This window comes from Dreissena polymorpha, chromosome 16 (assembly GCF_020536995.1).
Source record: "Dreissena polymorpha isolate Duluth1 chromosome 16, UMN_Dpol_1.0, whole genome shotgun sequence".
NCBI lineage: Eukaryota > Metazoa > Mollusca > Bivalvia > Myida > Dreissenidae > Dreissena > Dreissena polymorpha.
In genome coordinates this window covers 29,326,321-29,343,455 of record NC_068370.1, presented here as the reverse complement: position 1 = coordinate 29,343,455, position 17,135 = coordinate 29,326,321, and the positions used below count along the sequence as shown (strand labels likewise).

The 17,135-nt window shown below is 34.6% G+C and overlaps 1 protein-coding gene across 6 annotated transcripts; it reads left to right on the top strand.

The window, feature by feature from the left end:
• The first annotated feature begins 133 nt into the window (after window positions 1–133).
• On the top strand, window positions 134–15,512 carry LOC127861545 (syntenin-1-like). 6 transcript variants are annotated; one of them, XR_008040254.1, is made up of 9 exons: window positions 408–592; window positions 832–906; window positions 3,066–3,245; window positions 5,343–5,513; window positions 6,508–6,683; window positions 6,993–7,164; window positions 9,083–9,174; window positions 13,169–13,589; window positions 13,622–15,512. XR_008040254.1 is itself a non-coding variant. In XM_052400151.1 (8 exons), the coding sequence occupies exons 2-8, from the start codon at window positions 856–858 to the stop codon at window positions 13,221–13,223; spliced, it is 897 nt and encodes a 298-aa protein (XP_052256111.1). In that variant the 5' UTR covers window positions 134–221; window positions 832–855; the 3' UTR covers window positions 13,224–15,512. The 6 variants fall into 6 exon arrangements, 4 of the variants coding, with proteins under 4 accessions (XP_052256111.1, XP_052256110.1, XP_052256112.1 ...); XR_008040253.1 differs by having other exon boundaries at window positions 13,169–14,662; window positions 14,955–15,512; XM_052400151.1 differs by lacking the exon at window positions 408–592 and adding an exon at window positions 134–221 and having other exon boundaries at window positions 13,169–15,512.
• The last annotated feature ends 1,623 nt before the right edge of the window (window positions 15,513–17,135 follow it).

Sequence of the window (17,135 nt, the reverse complement as noted above, 5' to 3'; positions counted from 1 at the left end):
ATATGATATCAATCGCTGAATCAAGATTAAAATGTGCCATTGCATCACTCAACGTCGACAGAAACGTTATCGCCTTTAATGAATTTCATATTCGGATCTGGTTGCGGATTAAGCACAGTTGTGGAATTAAGCACTGCTCAGGCATTCGACTTTTTCCGGAATATAAACATTCGTTTAATTATTAGCTATTCCATGAAAAGAACCCGGAAGTAAACAAAAAAGTAAGAATTTCGTGTTAGCAACTGCAGGGTGTTATATCATATAGTTGGTGAATATTAACTACTACATCCCAGCACACACTACACGAAACATAGCCTCACGTCACGGTGTATGATTATTCATTGTTGTTTACCTCTGGTTTCTATATTTAGATTGTTTTCTCACAGGCACATGATTGTTGACGTCATATGACAATCCGTGCACAGTTTCTCTATCAAACCTGACGAATTTTAATCACAAGGCGATCATTGCGAAATCCCCCTCGTATATAGTGAAACATATATTATTTGAATTAAAAAATTAAACCTGTGTACTAACTAGGACTGTATTTGTGTCAATTGGTTTAGATTTAAATTTTACTTACCACGGCAAGGTAACTACTAATAAACTAGAACTTTTACTTATTGATTTATTATCATACACTTATGCTGTTATTTTATTTGTTTATTTAATTACGCTGATTTGAAATTTATAATTGAAATAACTACACCATTAAAAGTAAAAATGAACAATGGTTGTTAGAGGTTATTATAAAATTAATTGGTCACTTTTTTGCTTTTGTTGGTCCACATACTGAACATCTAATGATATGTACATGTTGAAACATTTCAGGAAGTCAACTACACAGCATCCAAGATGTCACTTTACCCATCCCTGGAAGATATGAAGGTGGACCAGATGGCTAAGGTAATTAAACAGTTTGTATATTCTGTACCAGATGTCTTAAACATGCTTAGGAACCACCAGAATGCAGGTACAATTTCTAAAAGCGAGTGTATGAATCTAGATTTAAAACAAAAATAATAACAATACAATAATAAATGTTTTTATCATTGCCAAAAGTGTTTCATTCTAGTTATGTCTGTAAGATGTATGAAAATATATGATATAATTTTTTGTTTCTATGTAACAATTTTGCATTTTACTAAGAATAGGTTTTATAATACCCAATCTTTTAAAAAAATGTATATATTTAACACCTTTTATTGATGCACATTTTCAAAATCAGTGAACAAGTTTCAAATAGTTCTCCTGTATATCTACTTAAATTGTTAACTTAGCAACCAGGGATGTGGTTTCTCCTGTAAATGGATTTAATTTATTTGAATGTTAAGTTTTTTTTAACCCAGTTAGTGGAGCTCGATTGGTCATTGTTGGCTCGGGTACTACTTACATGTACCCCGGGTGCTTTAAAGTATACTTACATGTACCCCGGGTACGATAAATATACTTACACGTACCCGGTCGATAGTTGACTGTACCAGAGTTGTATTCCCGTCCAAAATCCGATGTCGTAAAACGCGCTACCGATTACTGTAAAACGATATTTTGTATCTTAAACAAACTTCCCTTTAAAAAAAACTGCATCAACATGCTTTTTGAGTATAATATAGAGGCCATTTAACAGAAAAATGACATAAATAAGAACATAATTAATTTTAAAAAATAGCCGACAATGACCGATTTAGCATGAAAATTTCCCGGGTACGTTTAATTATATTTACCGTACCCGGGGTACATGTAAGTATACTTAAGAGTACCCGGGGTACATGTAAGTAGTACCCGAGCCGACAATGACCAATCAAGCGTTAGTGGATAGGATACTTTTCACCCTGAAAGGTTTTCAAAATCACACCACTGACAACCATGGTAAATGTTCTATCATTAATATTTAATGTATTGTAAAAAACATTGTTTACCAAACGTTTCTATAGTCAGATCCATGAATTCAGTTTGGTATTAATTTAAACAAATTAAAGATATATTATTCCAAGATATTTTTTAATTATGTAGTATTTTTATATTATGTGTTTTGTTAATTGACATGACCAGTGCTCCAGAAACATGCGTAAAGGCGTAAAAACGAATTAAATTTCTTAAATAATGATTTAGATTTAAAATCTTTGCGTTAAGTTACGCATTGAAAAAATAAAACACAAATTCAAAATTTTGGAACGTGCGTAAAACTTCCAGTAGCAAATTATATACGGTAAACATTTCATCTCTGTTCTGACTAGTCTAGGCGATCAATTAAAACTACAACTTTAAGTCAACGGCACTCAAGCGTTTGCTGTGAGGAAGAGCCACACCTTAGAACGGTCGAAAGGCCAAACGGTCTCGATTCTGTTCTCCTAGTATTGCAGGCGAGTCATTACTGTTAATTGTACCTTTTTAATTACCCTTATAGCAATTTTTATACACAGGTAATATACTGTATACCTATTCAAAATGCCATTAAAATTAAATGTTAAATATAGTTTTTGATATGACTTTAACGGCGACCAAAAGGCCATTATGACCTAAGCCGAAGTGTCAGTGACCGTTTTACATAAAAAATCAAAATGGCCGACCGAAGTGTGGAAGGCAAAAAAGCCATTTCAGTGTCAAAAGTCCACGCTGCATGCATTCTTTCAATTAGATTCAAATACCCAAAGCATGGTTTCGTCAATAATTGATGAATTTATAAGCTCTTGCGTTAATGACTCAATTTGTTGATGTGTCAAAAACAATGAATAAACAATTATTTTGTAATATATTGTTAAGAATTAATTTTATAACTAGGGGGTAAAATAAGAATTAAGTTTTAAAATAGGGAGTAAATAAGAATTTGACCAACATTTTATCTGGAGCTCTGGACATGACCAATAAAGAAAAATATGTTTGCTGCAAGAGAACACAATTTTCGAGTTCTAACATCTATGCATGTATAAACATTAAATTTCATTTGTCAGGTAAAAATTCACTCAGCTCTGGCAAGTTTTGAAAGGCTTACTGACCAAATGTCAGATTTTTTCTGGTGCATTTGTGAACTCTGTTTATTACTAGGATATTTAAACTTGTTTCAGGCCCAGAGGCACTATGAGCAGCAGGTGACCTACCCTGGTGCCCCACCGGCATACCCCCCTGGGATGTCCCAGCAAGCCCTACAAGCCCCTGGGTCGTCAGGCGCTCTGTATCCAGTGCTTGATGAGTACATGGGCCTGCAGCTTACCCCGCAGTTCTTGCAGCAGAACATGCCAGAATATGTAAGCTTTTCCTTTTTGTTTGCTTGTTAAAGAGTTGGTCAGTATTGTATTTCTTTTTCTATCTGACGCTTTTTATGTGTAGGAAACCATTTGATTTTATCAGAGTTATTGTATTGAAAAAAAGTAAATGTGAAGTGTTTTGTGGAATATGGATTGTTTTTTACTCTTTATTATACAAAAAAAACATAATACAGATTTATATTGTACTAATAATCTTATCAAATTTATTTATATTTTTTACTATGCCATTTTTGAAAATATACTATGATGATTTGTGAATTCAGACTTTTATCAGGTAAAAATATCCTAAATAAGATAAAATGGGTTATTTCTGGTAATTTGATAGATTTAATATTGGAAATGAATTTTCCACCCACATTCTGACATCCATAGATGCAAATTGTTTATTTCCAAATGATTTAACTCAATTAGTTTTCTGTGTATAATTTTGAACAGTATACAACAAATACAAACATGAATTTTGGGATTTACCTTGCCTTAATTATAACTACATATTGAAGAACATGTAAAAAAATAACAGTAAAAAAAATCATGTTAAAGTTACGAAAATGTGATGTGTTTGTTATCTGAGAGGTAATCCCCTTACCAAGTTGTGTCTGGTAGATAACCTTCAATGTATCTAAGGCTATGGGTATTCTTTGGTTCAGGAACTGGAGTATGAAAATGAACAAGTATGCATGTATGATTATAACAGGAACAATATAACAAATAAGTCATGCTCTGGGAAAACAGGACTTAATTCATGTGCGTAAAGTGTTGGCCCAGAAATCATGTGCAGTCCACACAGGCTTGTCAGGAACAACACTATGCTTAAACTGTATTTTCGCTAAGAAGAGGTTTCCTTTAAACTTAAAATACCATCAAATGGGAAAGTGTCGGACTGCACATGCTAATCTGTGACAACACTGTACACACATGCATTAAGCCCCATTTTCCATGAGTCAGGCTTCAATAATTATTTTGATTTATATGTAGATCAAAACATGTAAATTGTTTTATGAAATACAAAATTGAAAGGCTAAGTATCCACGCTATAACAGAAATAAAATCAGTTTGTACACTTACTGTTCAAAATTTTAAATATTTTTATACATGGAACACTTAAAATTAAAACCATGTTGACAAATGCATCTCACTGTTTGTAATGTATGTAGAAATTCATTAAGTAGATATTAATTTGATAACCAATAACTTTTAATCATATAAATTAAATCTGCTATGTGCTTAGAAATTATAAAGATTTTTTTTGTTATTTGATTGGGAAACAATTAACCTTTTTAAAATATAATTTTACCTCAACAGTGACTAATATAGGAAGTTATATTTTAGGTGATAAATCTCGCATGCTGACAAAGGGTTTATTTTACTAAAAATGAAAAAATTATTGACAGTCTTGAACATTTTTCTGGACATAAAAAAGTTGGGTGGACTTGGCCAAGGGTTCGTTGTGCTATTTGTGAATACTCCATGTGAATATAAAATTATGGTGATATCTATTATCCTCATAAGTAAAAGCTGAAGATAAAATTTAGTCTGTGGTCATCTTATTTGAATACTCAATTGAATTTAGTTTTAAATGAATGTAAATCTGGTAAAAAAAATGTTCTAATCTTTACTCCAATTTTTTTTTACTTTCTTAAATCTATTGGCATTTCAAACTTTCATACATTTGAACTGAAGTTTTATTTGGTTCAGAACTTGTCTACATTTAATATCTGTTAACCACGGATTTCAATAGATTTTGAACATCAGGAGTCAAATGTTTGAAAATGCCAGGGGTCACATGACATTTTCATGGTTAAAAACACAGAAGCACAGAGTCATTTTATTTGTGCATATTAATATAATCATCTGCAATTGACTGCAAATGTTTCTTAGTATAATTTTGTCAAATGCTATGCTATTTAGCACAATTTGTATTGTATTAACTATATGATCGATTTATCTCTCCTATAATTTCCAACAAAATGAGGTAAAACAGATGGTTTGAGCAATTCAAAAGAGAGTAAATTGCAAAATGCTTGCATCAAAAATCAAGATTCTTCTTCATTTCAAGTGCCTGTTGATGTATTTCAGAGCCAGCAGGTGGCTATTCCCCAGAACAGGCCCAGCAACATGCAGGTGGCGCCTGTCAGTGGGGCAGACCTGGGGATCAAGCGGGCGGAGATCAAGCAAGGTCTGAGGGAGGTTGTGGCCTGCAAGGACGCTGAGGGAAAGATTGGGCTGCGTATACGACACGTAAATAATGTACGTGGATTCTTGGTCGGGGCAGTTTTATGGGTTGCCTCGTTCTGGAAAAACAGGGCTAAATGCATGTGGACAAAGTGTGCTTAGGCTCATCTGGGACAACACTGACTGCTTTTATGGTTGTTTTTGTTTAAATGAAATTTCTTTTAAACAAAAATTCAGTGAAGGCAGAAAGTGTTTTTTTCTGATTAGTCTGTGCGGACTGCATAGGCTAATCTAGGAAGAAACGTTTAGCACATGCTTTTAGCCCCATTTTTCCAGAAAGAAGCAAATTGGTTGCTCTGGGGTAGCGGATATAGTGTCTGACTAGGTTTGTGACGTTTCTGGTCTAACTTTCCATTCTTAAGGTTCCTTAACGCACCTTAACACAGTACTATGTGTATAGTACTGGTTTTACCCGGAAAATTGACGTTTGAAGAAACAAAGCAATATAAAATAAAAATGTTATGCTAATTATTTCATTTTGTTGCCTTCTGCTAATTTTTCTCTTGGTACTGTACAACTAAGGCTTATAAAGACAAAGCTCATTCTCGCAAAACTAGTAAATAATATTAAAAACATTAGAATTCCATGTGTCTTTTAAGTATTGATTATCTATTAAACAGGTTGTTGAATTTTACCATTTGAATGTATTACCTGAAAATAATCATCCCTAGACAGTTGCATATTTCCCTTGGATTTTGTTTAATGCTTTGTGTAAATGCAGTGTGTTTTGTGAAAACTGGTCTAAATGCATGTGCGTAAAAATCTTATCACTTCCCGTTTTTATAGGAATTTTGTTTTCTGGAGGTCTTCTCTGAACAAAAATCCAGTCTTAGTGGAAAGTGTTTTCACTGATTAGCCTGTGCAGATTGAAATGTCTTTATCTAGGCAATCACTTTATGCTCATGCATTAAGCCCAGTTTTCTCAGAACATATCTTATATACAGCCTGCTATATGTAATAGTCTTGTTTTTATTGTGCTATATTTACTGTTGTCTTGTCTATATCCAAGGGTCTGTTTGTTGCCCTGGTGCAGAAGAACTCCCCGGCGGCCCTCGCAGGTCTGAGGTTTGGGGACCAGATCCTGCAGATCAACGGTCAGAATGTGGCCGGCTGGGACACGGACAAGGCCCACAAGGTGTTGAAGTCGGCCAACGGTGAGAGAATCAGCTTCGCTGTGAGAGACAGGTAGGAGGCATCCTTCTTTATATATATATATTTTGTAAACCAAATTAAGCTTTTTATAAAACAATTTGTGATATTTGTATGGGTTTGCATAAAGATTAAATTGAAGCCTTATTGTAAGATTATTTTAGCAGGAAGTCTCTTCTAAGTGTAAATCCAATATTGTTAGAAAGTGTCATCCCTGATTAGTCTGTGCGAACTTCACAAGCTCATCTGTGACGACACTTTATGCACATGCATTAAGCCTCCTTTTCCTATGCTCATATAGCTATTTCTCTTCACACTTTCTACTATCATAACTACTCTTTGCAGACCGTTTGAGCGGATAATCACGATGCAGAAGGACAGTCAAGGCTACATCGGGTTTGTGTTCAAGGACGGGCAGATCAAGTCTCTCGTCAAGGACTCGTCTGCTGCCAGGAACGGCGTGCTTACCGAACATCAGCTCATTGAGGTCAATGGACAGAACACTGTTGGTGTCAAGGTGCGTAGTTTTTGTAGCTCATTTTTAGCGAGGCTGTTTTCGGAGAAAACCCGAGCTATTGTCATAGCATGCTCGTCGCCCGCCGTAGGAGTCGTGCTAAAACCTTAACATTGGCTCTAAAATCAAAGTGCTTCCACCTACAACTTTGAAACTTTATATGTAGATGCAGGGTTCGCCAAAACTTGAAAAATCTGTCAGTCATTCGGACTGACAGACTTGAAATTTTTGTCAGTCCGAAACAGTTTCTGTCAGTCCCACTGTCCGACTAAACTATAACAGCAAATCACAACAAAAGAAGTACCTTTTAGATGTTTATTGGTTTTGATCACATTAAAATACAATTAAAACATGTCCAATGTCGATATAATTAAACAATTATTATATTAATAATAAACCACATATAAACCAAAGGCATACTTTTTAGACTTCTTTTTGTCAAACTGTTTTTTAGCCTCCACAGCTCTACAAATCCGTGTTCTTGAAAAGTTAGGGTGACATCCAATCAATCAAGTTTGACTTAAATGCACACACCCATTCACTATACTTTGGATGACTTAAATTTCTGTTTATTAGCCAATTCACAAGGTCTAAAACAACACCTATTGTTAAAATATTTTCTCTTAGCTGAGGTGGTTGATTTCCAGGTTCAATTAAATGAATGTATTTCACACCTATTTCTTGATAGAAAGGCCCATGATAATTACCACCATTCATTCTTGTTGTATGAAATAACACAAAACATATTGCTACAAACTATCAACAACAAATCAACACATAAATATCCCTATGTCCGAATTTTAAAATATCCGAAATATAGTACATCGGGTGAAAAATCAAATTTTGATTTCAGAAATTGTTGGTATGTAAATTGAAATATATCCTTCCCAGAACAATATAATAATGAAACTATTTAACAATAATGCTCACAAATGCCTGTTGAAACAAGTTTTCATGCGGTTTTTGTTGTGGAGAAAATAAATGGAACAAACAAAATTGCGGACGCACTCGGTTGCTTTTTTTAACAAAGACCATTGGTTTTGAACTCGGATGTGATAGTCAATTCTAATTCAACTTTAAACATCAAAATGAAGGTAAGAAAAAAAGGATTTTGACAGTAGTTGAACAAAAAGCATTTACCTTCTATTAATTTAATAGAACATTATTATTATTATACAATTTGAGTGATCTTTTTGAAACCATTTTTCATGCGATTGTGTCGGTCAGTCGGACCGATTATCTTAAATCACTTGTCGGTCCTGAGAAAAATTTACCGGTCAGGACCGGCGGACTGACGGTTTTGGCGAACCCTGAGATGCACCTTGATGAGTTATACACGCCACACCCATTTTTGGGTCACTAGGTCAAAGGTCAAGGTCGCTGTGACCTTAAATATCAAATTTTAACATAGGCTCTTAAATCAAAGTGCTTCCACCTACAACTTTGAAACTTCATATGTAGATGCACCTTGATGAATTCTACACGCCACACCCATTTTTAGGGTCGCTAGGTCAAAGGTCAAGGTCACTGTGACTTCCTAAACAAATAAAAAAATTCTGACAAGCTTTATTTATTCAGAACTGCACCCGCAGCCGAGTGTTGGCACCCGTTATACGGTGCTCTTGTTTTTATTTGTTACCTTTGCAGCTCAGGTACCGGTATGTATTTGAACCCATTTACTGTCCTTAAGAAAAACATGTTAAATTGAAGACCTTTTTTTAATACATTCAAGTACATTTAAACTCTAGTTTCCCTAATTAAGGAGACAAAAAATACCATAAAAGCCAAAAGTGGGTTCCTGATTAGCCTGTGTTGACTGCACAGGCTAATCAGAGACGACACTTTTCACACATGATTTAGGTCCAGTTTTTCCAGAATGAGGCTTGTTTCGTAGAAATTTAACCAACTTGTATTCTTTCAGGACTCCGTGATCAGTGAGATTATAGACTCCAGCCCTAGAACAGTGACCATCACAGTGATGCCGACAGTGATTTATGAGCACATCGTTAAATGGTAGGCTGTCTTCCACACAGGCTTATAATCTTATAGTCTAATTAAAAAATATTATATTAATCACAATATTTATTTTTTTTAATCTTATTGAGAACAAGTTTGGCCTTATCAGTGTGGCCTTATCAGTGTTTATAAGCCACATTTCATAATTAATTAATAGAAAGAGACTCAAGAACATTTCAAATAGCCTGTGCTTTTGATTCCATCAAGGTTCATAAATAAGTTAAAATTAAAAATCCATGGAGTAAAGTCATAATAGATTTTTATTTTCTATGCTTAACTCAGAACCAATACTTTGTTTTGCTTTGCTAATTTTGAGTTTAACATGCAGACAATGAATGTCTTCTTGATAATAGAAAAGTCAGCAATTATGCTGTGAGAGTTAACAATACAATTATTATACATGTACCCATTTTTGTTGGTCAAAACATTGTTTTCTTGATTAAGGTCTAAACAATGTCTATATAAAAAATTTTTTGGAAACTATAATCTTTTAATTATTTTTTTGAAAAATCTAAAATCATATGAACAAATTTTGGATGATTTAAAATTGGTTATTTCCCAAATGCTCGATAAAATGATGAAATTTATATCCAATTGTCAAGCCTACAGTACATACCTCTACAACACGTTTTGTAAAGCACTCGATGATGGATTGGAAGTAAGGGTAGTTTTTTTCGATATAAGCAAAGCATTCGACAAAGTCTGGCATAGTGGCCTTATATTAAAACTGAAACGCGCCGGTATCAAAGATAAACTTTTGAACTGGTTTTCTAACTATCTGTATCAAAGGCGTCAAAGGGTAGTGGTTCCCGGGGCCTCATCTTCCCTAGCCGAAATCAAGGCTGGAGTTCCACAAGGCTCCATTCTTGGTCCCCTATTATTTCTTGTATATATAAATGACATTGTAAATGACATTCAAGCTCATATAAACTTATTTGCAGACGACACTAGTTTATTTGTCGTTGTTGACAATCCTAATTCTGCAGCCGCTGTTCTAGAGCGCGATATAGACAAAATTGCAAAATGGGCCGATACATGGTTGGTAAAATTCAATCCATTGAAGTCAGAATCACTTGTTATATCGCGTAAGAGGGACAAACCCTATCATGCTCCTATCAATATGTACGATACTCCGATTCCCGAAGTGAATAGTCATACACATTTAGGCATTATTCTGTCAAATGATGGAAGCTGGCATCAACACATTGAATGTATTAAATTAAAGGCCTGGTCACGTGTCAACCTTCTAAAAAAACTTCGTTTTCGCCTTGACCGAAGATCACTTGAAATAACTTATTTCACGTTTATTCGACCTATTCTAGAATATGCAGATGTTGTATGGGATAATTGTACAATGTATGAAAAAAATGATTTAGATAAAATTCAAACTGAAGCTGCCCGCATTGTTTCCGGCTGTACCCGACTTGTGTCCTTAAATTTACTTTCTAACGAAATTGGCTGGGAAACTCTTGGCACAAGAAGGTCCAAGCACAAACTCATTCTTTTCTTTAAAATGGTCAAAGGTCTTAGTCCAGAATATTTGTCCTCACTGTCCCCACAATCAGTTGGCGAGCGATCTACAAGATCGTAACGTAATTCATCCCACTTAGATGGTGCTCGGACTAGGACTTCTCTGTACCAACATTCCTTCTTGCCCTCAACAATTGCTGCTTGGAATTCACTTCCAGACGAAGCAAAACTTGTTGATAACATATCTGACTTTAAAAAGGCCATCGATTTTAACAAATCTCGTAGTAATCCGTTGTTCTATTATGGTAAGCGAAGACAGCAAGTGCTGCACACACGTCTAAGAACTAATTGTAGTTCTCTTAATAAACATTTATTTGATAGAAATCTGGTTCCATCGCCACTTTGTCAATGCGGAAAAATAGAGGACACTACTCACTTTTTACTGATCTGTCCATCTTATGCAGCTATACGATTAACTTTAGTAAGAACCATAGAACAATACACGGATATATCACTCCGCACATTACTGTACGGAGATGATAATCTTTCAATCAGAGATAACTATGCAATATTTGATGCAGTCCATATTTTCATCGAAGGCTCAGGAAGGTTCAGAGTGGGATAACTATCGGTTCTCTTATTTTTAACATTTGTTTTCACAATCAATTTCTTCGATCACAATCACACCAGCAATATGCTTTTTCTTACTACATGGTCTCAACATATTTTAGCAATGTTGGTTCCAATTATACATATAAACTTGTTTAAACTCGAATGATTATTCAAATGATTTGTGTTTAGAATGCAAATACCGCCACTATGTTTTGTAAATATACCATTGAGGAAAGGAACCCTACTAGCCTAGCTATCGTTCCAATCCTATAAACTTTAGATGCTTGTACATTATGTTGTAAAACACATTACTGAATAAATATGTTTAAACCAAGCCTACAGTAAATTGTTGCTTCTTTGCTTCATGTAGCCAAAAGAACATTCACATGACCGTGTCTCATGTTCTGTTTTATGTACTGGTTCTAGCACAGTTTGAAAACATACAAAGGTTTATACAGCTACCACATGTTATGGCTGACTGGAGAGTGCAGAAAAAAATTAAATTAATGCTGATAACTCAACAGTATGTTTGATTTTAAGTGTAGTTTTTGCAAATTTGAAAATTGTTGCTGAATGTCAGCTGATTTGTACATAAAAAAAGTATTGTGAACTTTGTAACCTAGATGTTAATTTAACAGTTTTTGCTAGGGCAGATGTTTTATATTTATAAAGCTGTTTCCTATTTTGCAATGAAGGCAAGTTAGATAGTTACAGATGATGTTCATGTTGACAATCATGTTGGAATAGCTTTAGTTTGTAAAAATTGAATGTTTAGCCCTTGTTAATGGACACACAGCAGTGATAGTAGTTAGTGCTTATATAGGAAAAAATAAAAGGCTATAGAGCATATTTAATTAAGTAATTGTAATATGCCACGTATGAATTGTTTCCTTTTGTATATTAATATTCAATTTTGTTTGTTTTGGAGTCCATTTTGCACCCACCATGTGTAAAATAATTGACTTTTGAATGAATTTTGATTCTCTAATTTAAATAAGGTTAACACCATTTAATTATTACTCAACAATTGTTATAAATCCATAGCATAGTGGAAAATAGATGATTATTGTTTTAAAATATTTAAAAAAAAATATTTTCGTATATTTGTAGCCAAAAAAATAACAATGAGTATCATGTGTGCATATTTCAGCCGTACTCTAAGAAAATTGGGCTTTATGCATGCGCGTAAAGTGTTATCCCATATAAGCCTTTGCAGTTTGGACTGGCTTATCAGGGATGACACTTTCAGCTTTCATGTGTTTTTGTAAGCTCACCTGAGCACATTGTGCTCATGGTTTGCTTTTGTGATCGACTTTTGTCCGTTGTGCGTCTTCCATCGTGTGTTTTGAACATTTACCTTGATAACACTCTAGATTCCACTTTTATGGTCCAATCTTCATGAAACTTGGTGAGAACACGTGTCCCCTTGAAATCTTGGACCTGTTCAAAAATGTTTCCGACTTGTTGAAAAACATAACTGCCTAGCGGCATGGCATGGCCCTCTTGTTTTTGTTTAAAAAGGAAGTACCCAGTTTACAGGGTAACGCCCCTGATGGGGTGGCACTGTAAGCACACGCATTAGGCCGAGTGTTCCCAGCAAGAGCCTCAACTGATTATTGTGTTAACCCTTTTCATGCTGGAAAATATGTCATCTGCTAAAATCTTGTGTGCTGAATATAAAAATTAGCATTTTCTTCGATTTTTTTTTTCAAAGAATACTATCAGAATAGCAAACAGTTTGGATCCTGATGAGATGCCATGTTCTGTGGCGTCTCATCTGTATCCAAAATGTTTGCAAAGGCCTTCAAAATTCAGTTCCAGTGCTGAAAGGGTTATATTATTTTATATAATGATTTTGTAACAATGAAAACAGTAATGAGTATCATGTTTGAATAATTTATATTTGCAGTATGGGGAACAGTATTGTTAAGAAGTTCATGGACCACTCCATCCCAGATCTGTAAACACACGGAGCCACTGAGGACATTGTATGGAATATCATGTACAGGAATCTTTGTTCGCACTTTGATATGGGCATCCAAGGACTTGCACTCATGTTTCCGTCACGTGTTGGAATTCATCTAGTGCCAGTGTGTGTGTGTGATTTGCAAGTATATCTGAATAACTGACAAAACTTGCCAGGATTAATTGGCCATGCTAATGCTGTATGAAAGTGCGCACTTGAATGATTACTGTTTATATAAACTTTGCCTGACAAATTGAGAACATTTTCAAATTGTGACATGGTCATGTGCCGTGGTTATTGACTATTAAAAGCTTAGAAAATAGCATAATTTTTTTACCTGTTTTTATACATTGAATGGTGAAAGGTTGTATACCGATGGAATTATCAATTTCGAAGCTTTAGTTGAAGAAAAGATTCACTTTAATTAAGAACCTTTTTCTATGAAACATTTTAGTGATCTGTTAACCAGTGTTTTGGTTACTAAGTGTGCTTTAACTTGTTATTGGTTTGACTTAATTATATTAGGTACATAAAAATCACAAGTTTGTTTGTTGTAATTAAAACTTATTCTACATGTACATTTAATGTATTGTGTACTCAACTTTCAGTACTATGTTAGTGGCCATTTTCATATAGATATTGCATTATCCTTCTGAATTGTTTGTACCAGTAGCAAATTGGTACTATGCAATTATGAATTTGCACAAGTAAGGTTTTTATTAAAGATTCAAGTTCATTTTATTCTTCAGTCTTGTTTAAACAATGTTAATTTCTTTTTATATGTTCATTAACACTTCCACTGTTTATTCCCAAATGTCTGTCAGATAATTTCACAACTTGACAGTTTATATAACTTTATTTATTGGATGTCGTCTTTAAACCATATTTGTTTGTAGATAATTTTGTGGTTTTTTTTTATGTAAGATGTAACAATCTCTATAATACATTTTGTATTTGGATCTGAGGTTGTTATTCTGCTATATGCACAAACTAGTTTACTACAGAATAGATTTTAACCTTAAGCCTGTTCAAAGGGCCAATCTTCATGGACATATGGCTTTCTTTCCACATTTGATCATACAACACATGCAATTGCAGTTTTTATGTCCCCCACTATAGTAGTGGGGGACATATTGTTTTTGCCCTGTCTGTTGGTCTGTCTGTTGGTCTGTCTGTTTGTGCCAACTTTAACATTTTGCAATAACTTTTGCTATATTGAAGATAGCAACTTCATATTTGGCATGCATGTGTATCTCATGAAGCTGCACATTTTGAGTGGTGAAAGGTCAAGGTCATCCTTCAAGGTCAGAGGTCAAATATATGTGGCCAAAATCGCTCATTTTATGAATACTTTTGCAATATTGAAGATAGCAACTAGATATTTGGCATGCATGTGTATCTCATGGAGCTGCACATTTTGAGTGGTGAAAGGTCAAGGTCATCCTTCAAGGTCAGAGGTCAAATATATGTGGCCCAAATCGCTTATTTTATAAATACTTTTGCAATATTGAAGATAGCATCTTGATATTTTGCATGCATGTGCATCTCATGGAGCTGCACATTTTGAGTGGTGAAAGGTCAAGGTCATCCTTCAAGGTCAGAGGTCAAATATATGTGGCCCAAATCGCTTATTTTATGAATATTTTTGCAATATTGAAGATAGCAACTTGATATTTGGCATGCATGTGTATCTCATGGAGCTGCACATTTTGAGTGGTGAAATGTCAAGGTCATCCTTCACAAGGTCAAGGTCATCCTACAAGGTCAAACATCATATAGGGGGACATTGTGTTTCACAAACACATCTTGTTCTATCTTAGTTTAAGTTAACAACAGTTACTTAACACCAAACATGATTTTTGGCAATGTTTCAGTAAATATATTTTTGGCTTGAGCAGTGCGTATCAATGCAATGTACAGATAAACCAAGTTGTCGAATATCAACAGTCATCATTATAACCAGACATAATTAGTGTACAAGAACTCAACAGAATTACTTAGATAAACTTGCCTTGTTGTTTTATGTTTATGTAAATAATGCCCCTCCAGAAGGTTAATGAATTTTTTTTCGGAACTAAGAATCCCATTAGGGATTTGTTTCATGATTTGATTTCCTTCCACCGTGCGGAGAAATTTGTTACTGGATAAGAATTGCACATAATGGCAGGGGATTTATCTACCCCATTCCTGCTTTCTTTGCTAGTGTTTTAAATGTGTTGTTGTTTCTTTGTTGAATATTTTTGTTCTATAGTAACATTAAATCAATGAATAAATCATCCAAATAGTGTGTGTTTGATCCGTTTGTACAATGCTGACTAATTTAATTAACAGATAAATTGGCAGATAAGATATACCGGTAGATATACCTGAAATTAAGCTGCATTTTAATATAGGTCACCATAGCTAAAAATTAAATTAAAAAAAGAAAAGAAAATTAAAATAATCTCTGAAACTAAGTGGCTCAGAGAGTAAACATTTGGTTACATAAAGATGTAAAATAATTTATATGGGCAGTGCTCTGTGAAAAAGGGGTTTACTGCATGTGCGTTAAGTGTCTTCCTAGATAAGCCTGTGCAGTCCGCACAGGCTAATCGGGGATGTCACTTTCCGCTTTTATATTTTTTGTTTCAAGAAAGTCTGTTCTTAGCAAAAATTCTGTTTTGGCGGAAAGTGTCGTCCCTTATTAGCCCGTGCGGACTGCACAGGCTATTCTGTGATGACACATTACGCATATGCATTAAACCCCCTTTATACAGGGCACAGCTCATTTATATAACAAAGAAAACTCCGAAACAACCACACCCAGACGTGTTATATGTGGCATGTAACATGGTGTGTTGGTCCTCTACCAAGTTTTTTCAAATCATGCTACTTGGGTCTTAGTTGGCCACGTTTTTGAAGGCAAGTTTGTTAAAATCTTTCTCTTAAGGTCAAAACTTAACCTGCCCCGTTGGTTACTTGTTTTGCTTTTATGTATAAAGTGAAAACAAACACAAAATTGAAACTAAGAGACCAATAAGTTTGGTATTTGGTAACATGGTATTGTGATTCTCTACCAAAGTTTTTCAATTCCTGTCCTGTGTTCAACATTTGCCCCACCCTAGGGATAACTTGTACACTTTGTATGTATATAATGAACAGTTTATGAATCTCAGAAATTCCAAGGCAAGTATTTGTTTTTAACGTCAAATGATTGCCCTCAACCAAGTTTGTTCCAAGCATGTCCCTTAGGTTTAAATTGGCCCACCCTGGGTGTTGTTTCCATTTATAAAGTGAAAACCTTAAATCATGTCTGAAACCTCAAGACTGAGAGGTGAGTTTTTAGGCATTTGGGATCACATGGTTGCCTTTTACCTGGTTTGTTAAAATCATGTCCCTGGGGGTAAATATTGGCAACACCTTTGAATAACTTTTTTGTTATGTGCACTTAGTAAAAACTTATTTTTAGCGAGGCTGTTTTCGGAGAAAACCCGAGCTATTGTCATAGCCAGCTCGTCGTCCGCCGTCGCATCGTGCTAAAACCTTAACATTGGCCATTACTTTTTAAATATTGAAGATAGCACCTTAATATTTGGCATGCATGTGTATCTAATGGAGCTTCACAGTTTGAGTGGAAAAATTTCAAGGTGAACATCATCCTTCAAGGTCTAGGGTCGAAAAAACAAAGTCAAGGGAAGTAATAAGCTTTAAATGGACATTATAAGTTATCTGACCTGCCCACGTATATATTTTTGTTAAATAAATCAAAGCAGTAGGCGGCATTGTGTTTCTGACAAACTGATTGTGGTAAAAGGTCAAGGTCATCCTTTACGGTCTATGGTAAAAAAAACAGATTTAAGGGAAGTAATAAGCTTTAAAAAGAGAGAAAATAATTCAATATTGAACATAGCCACTTTATATATTTGGCATG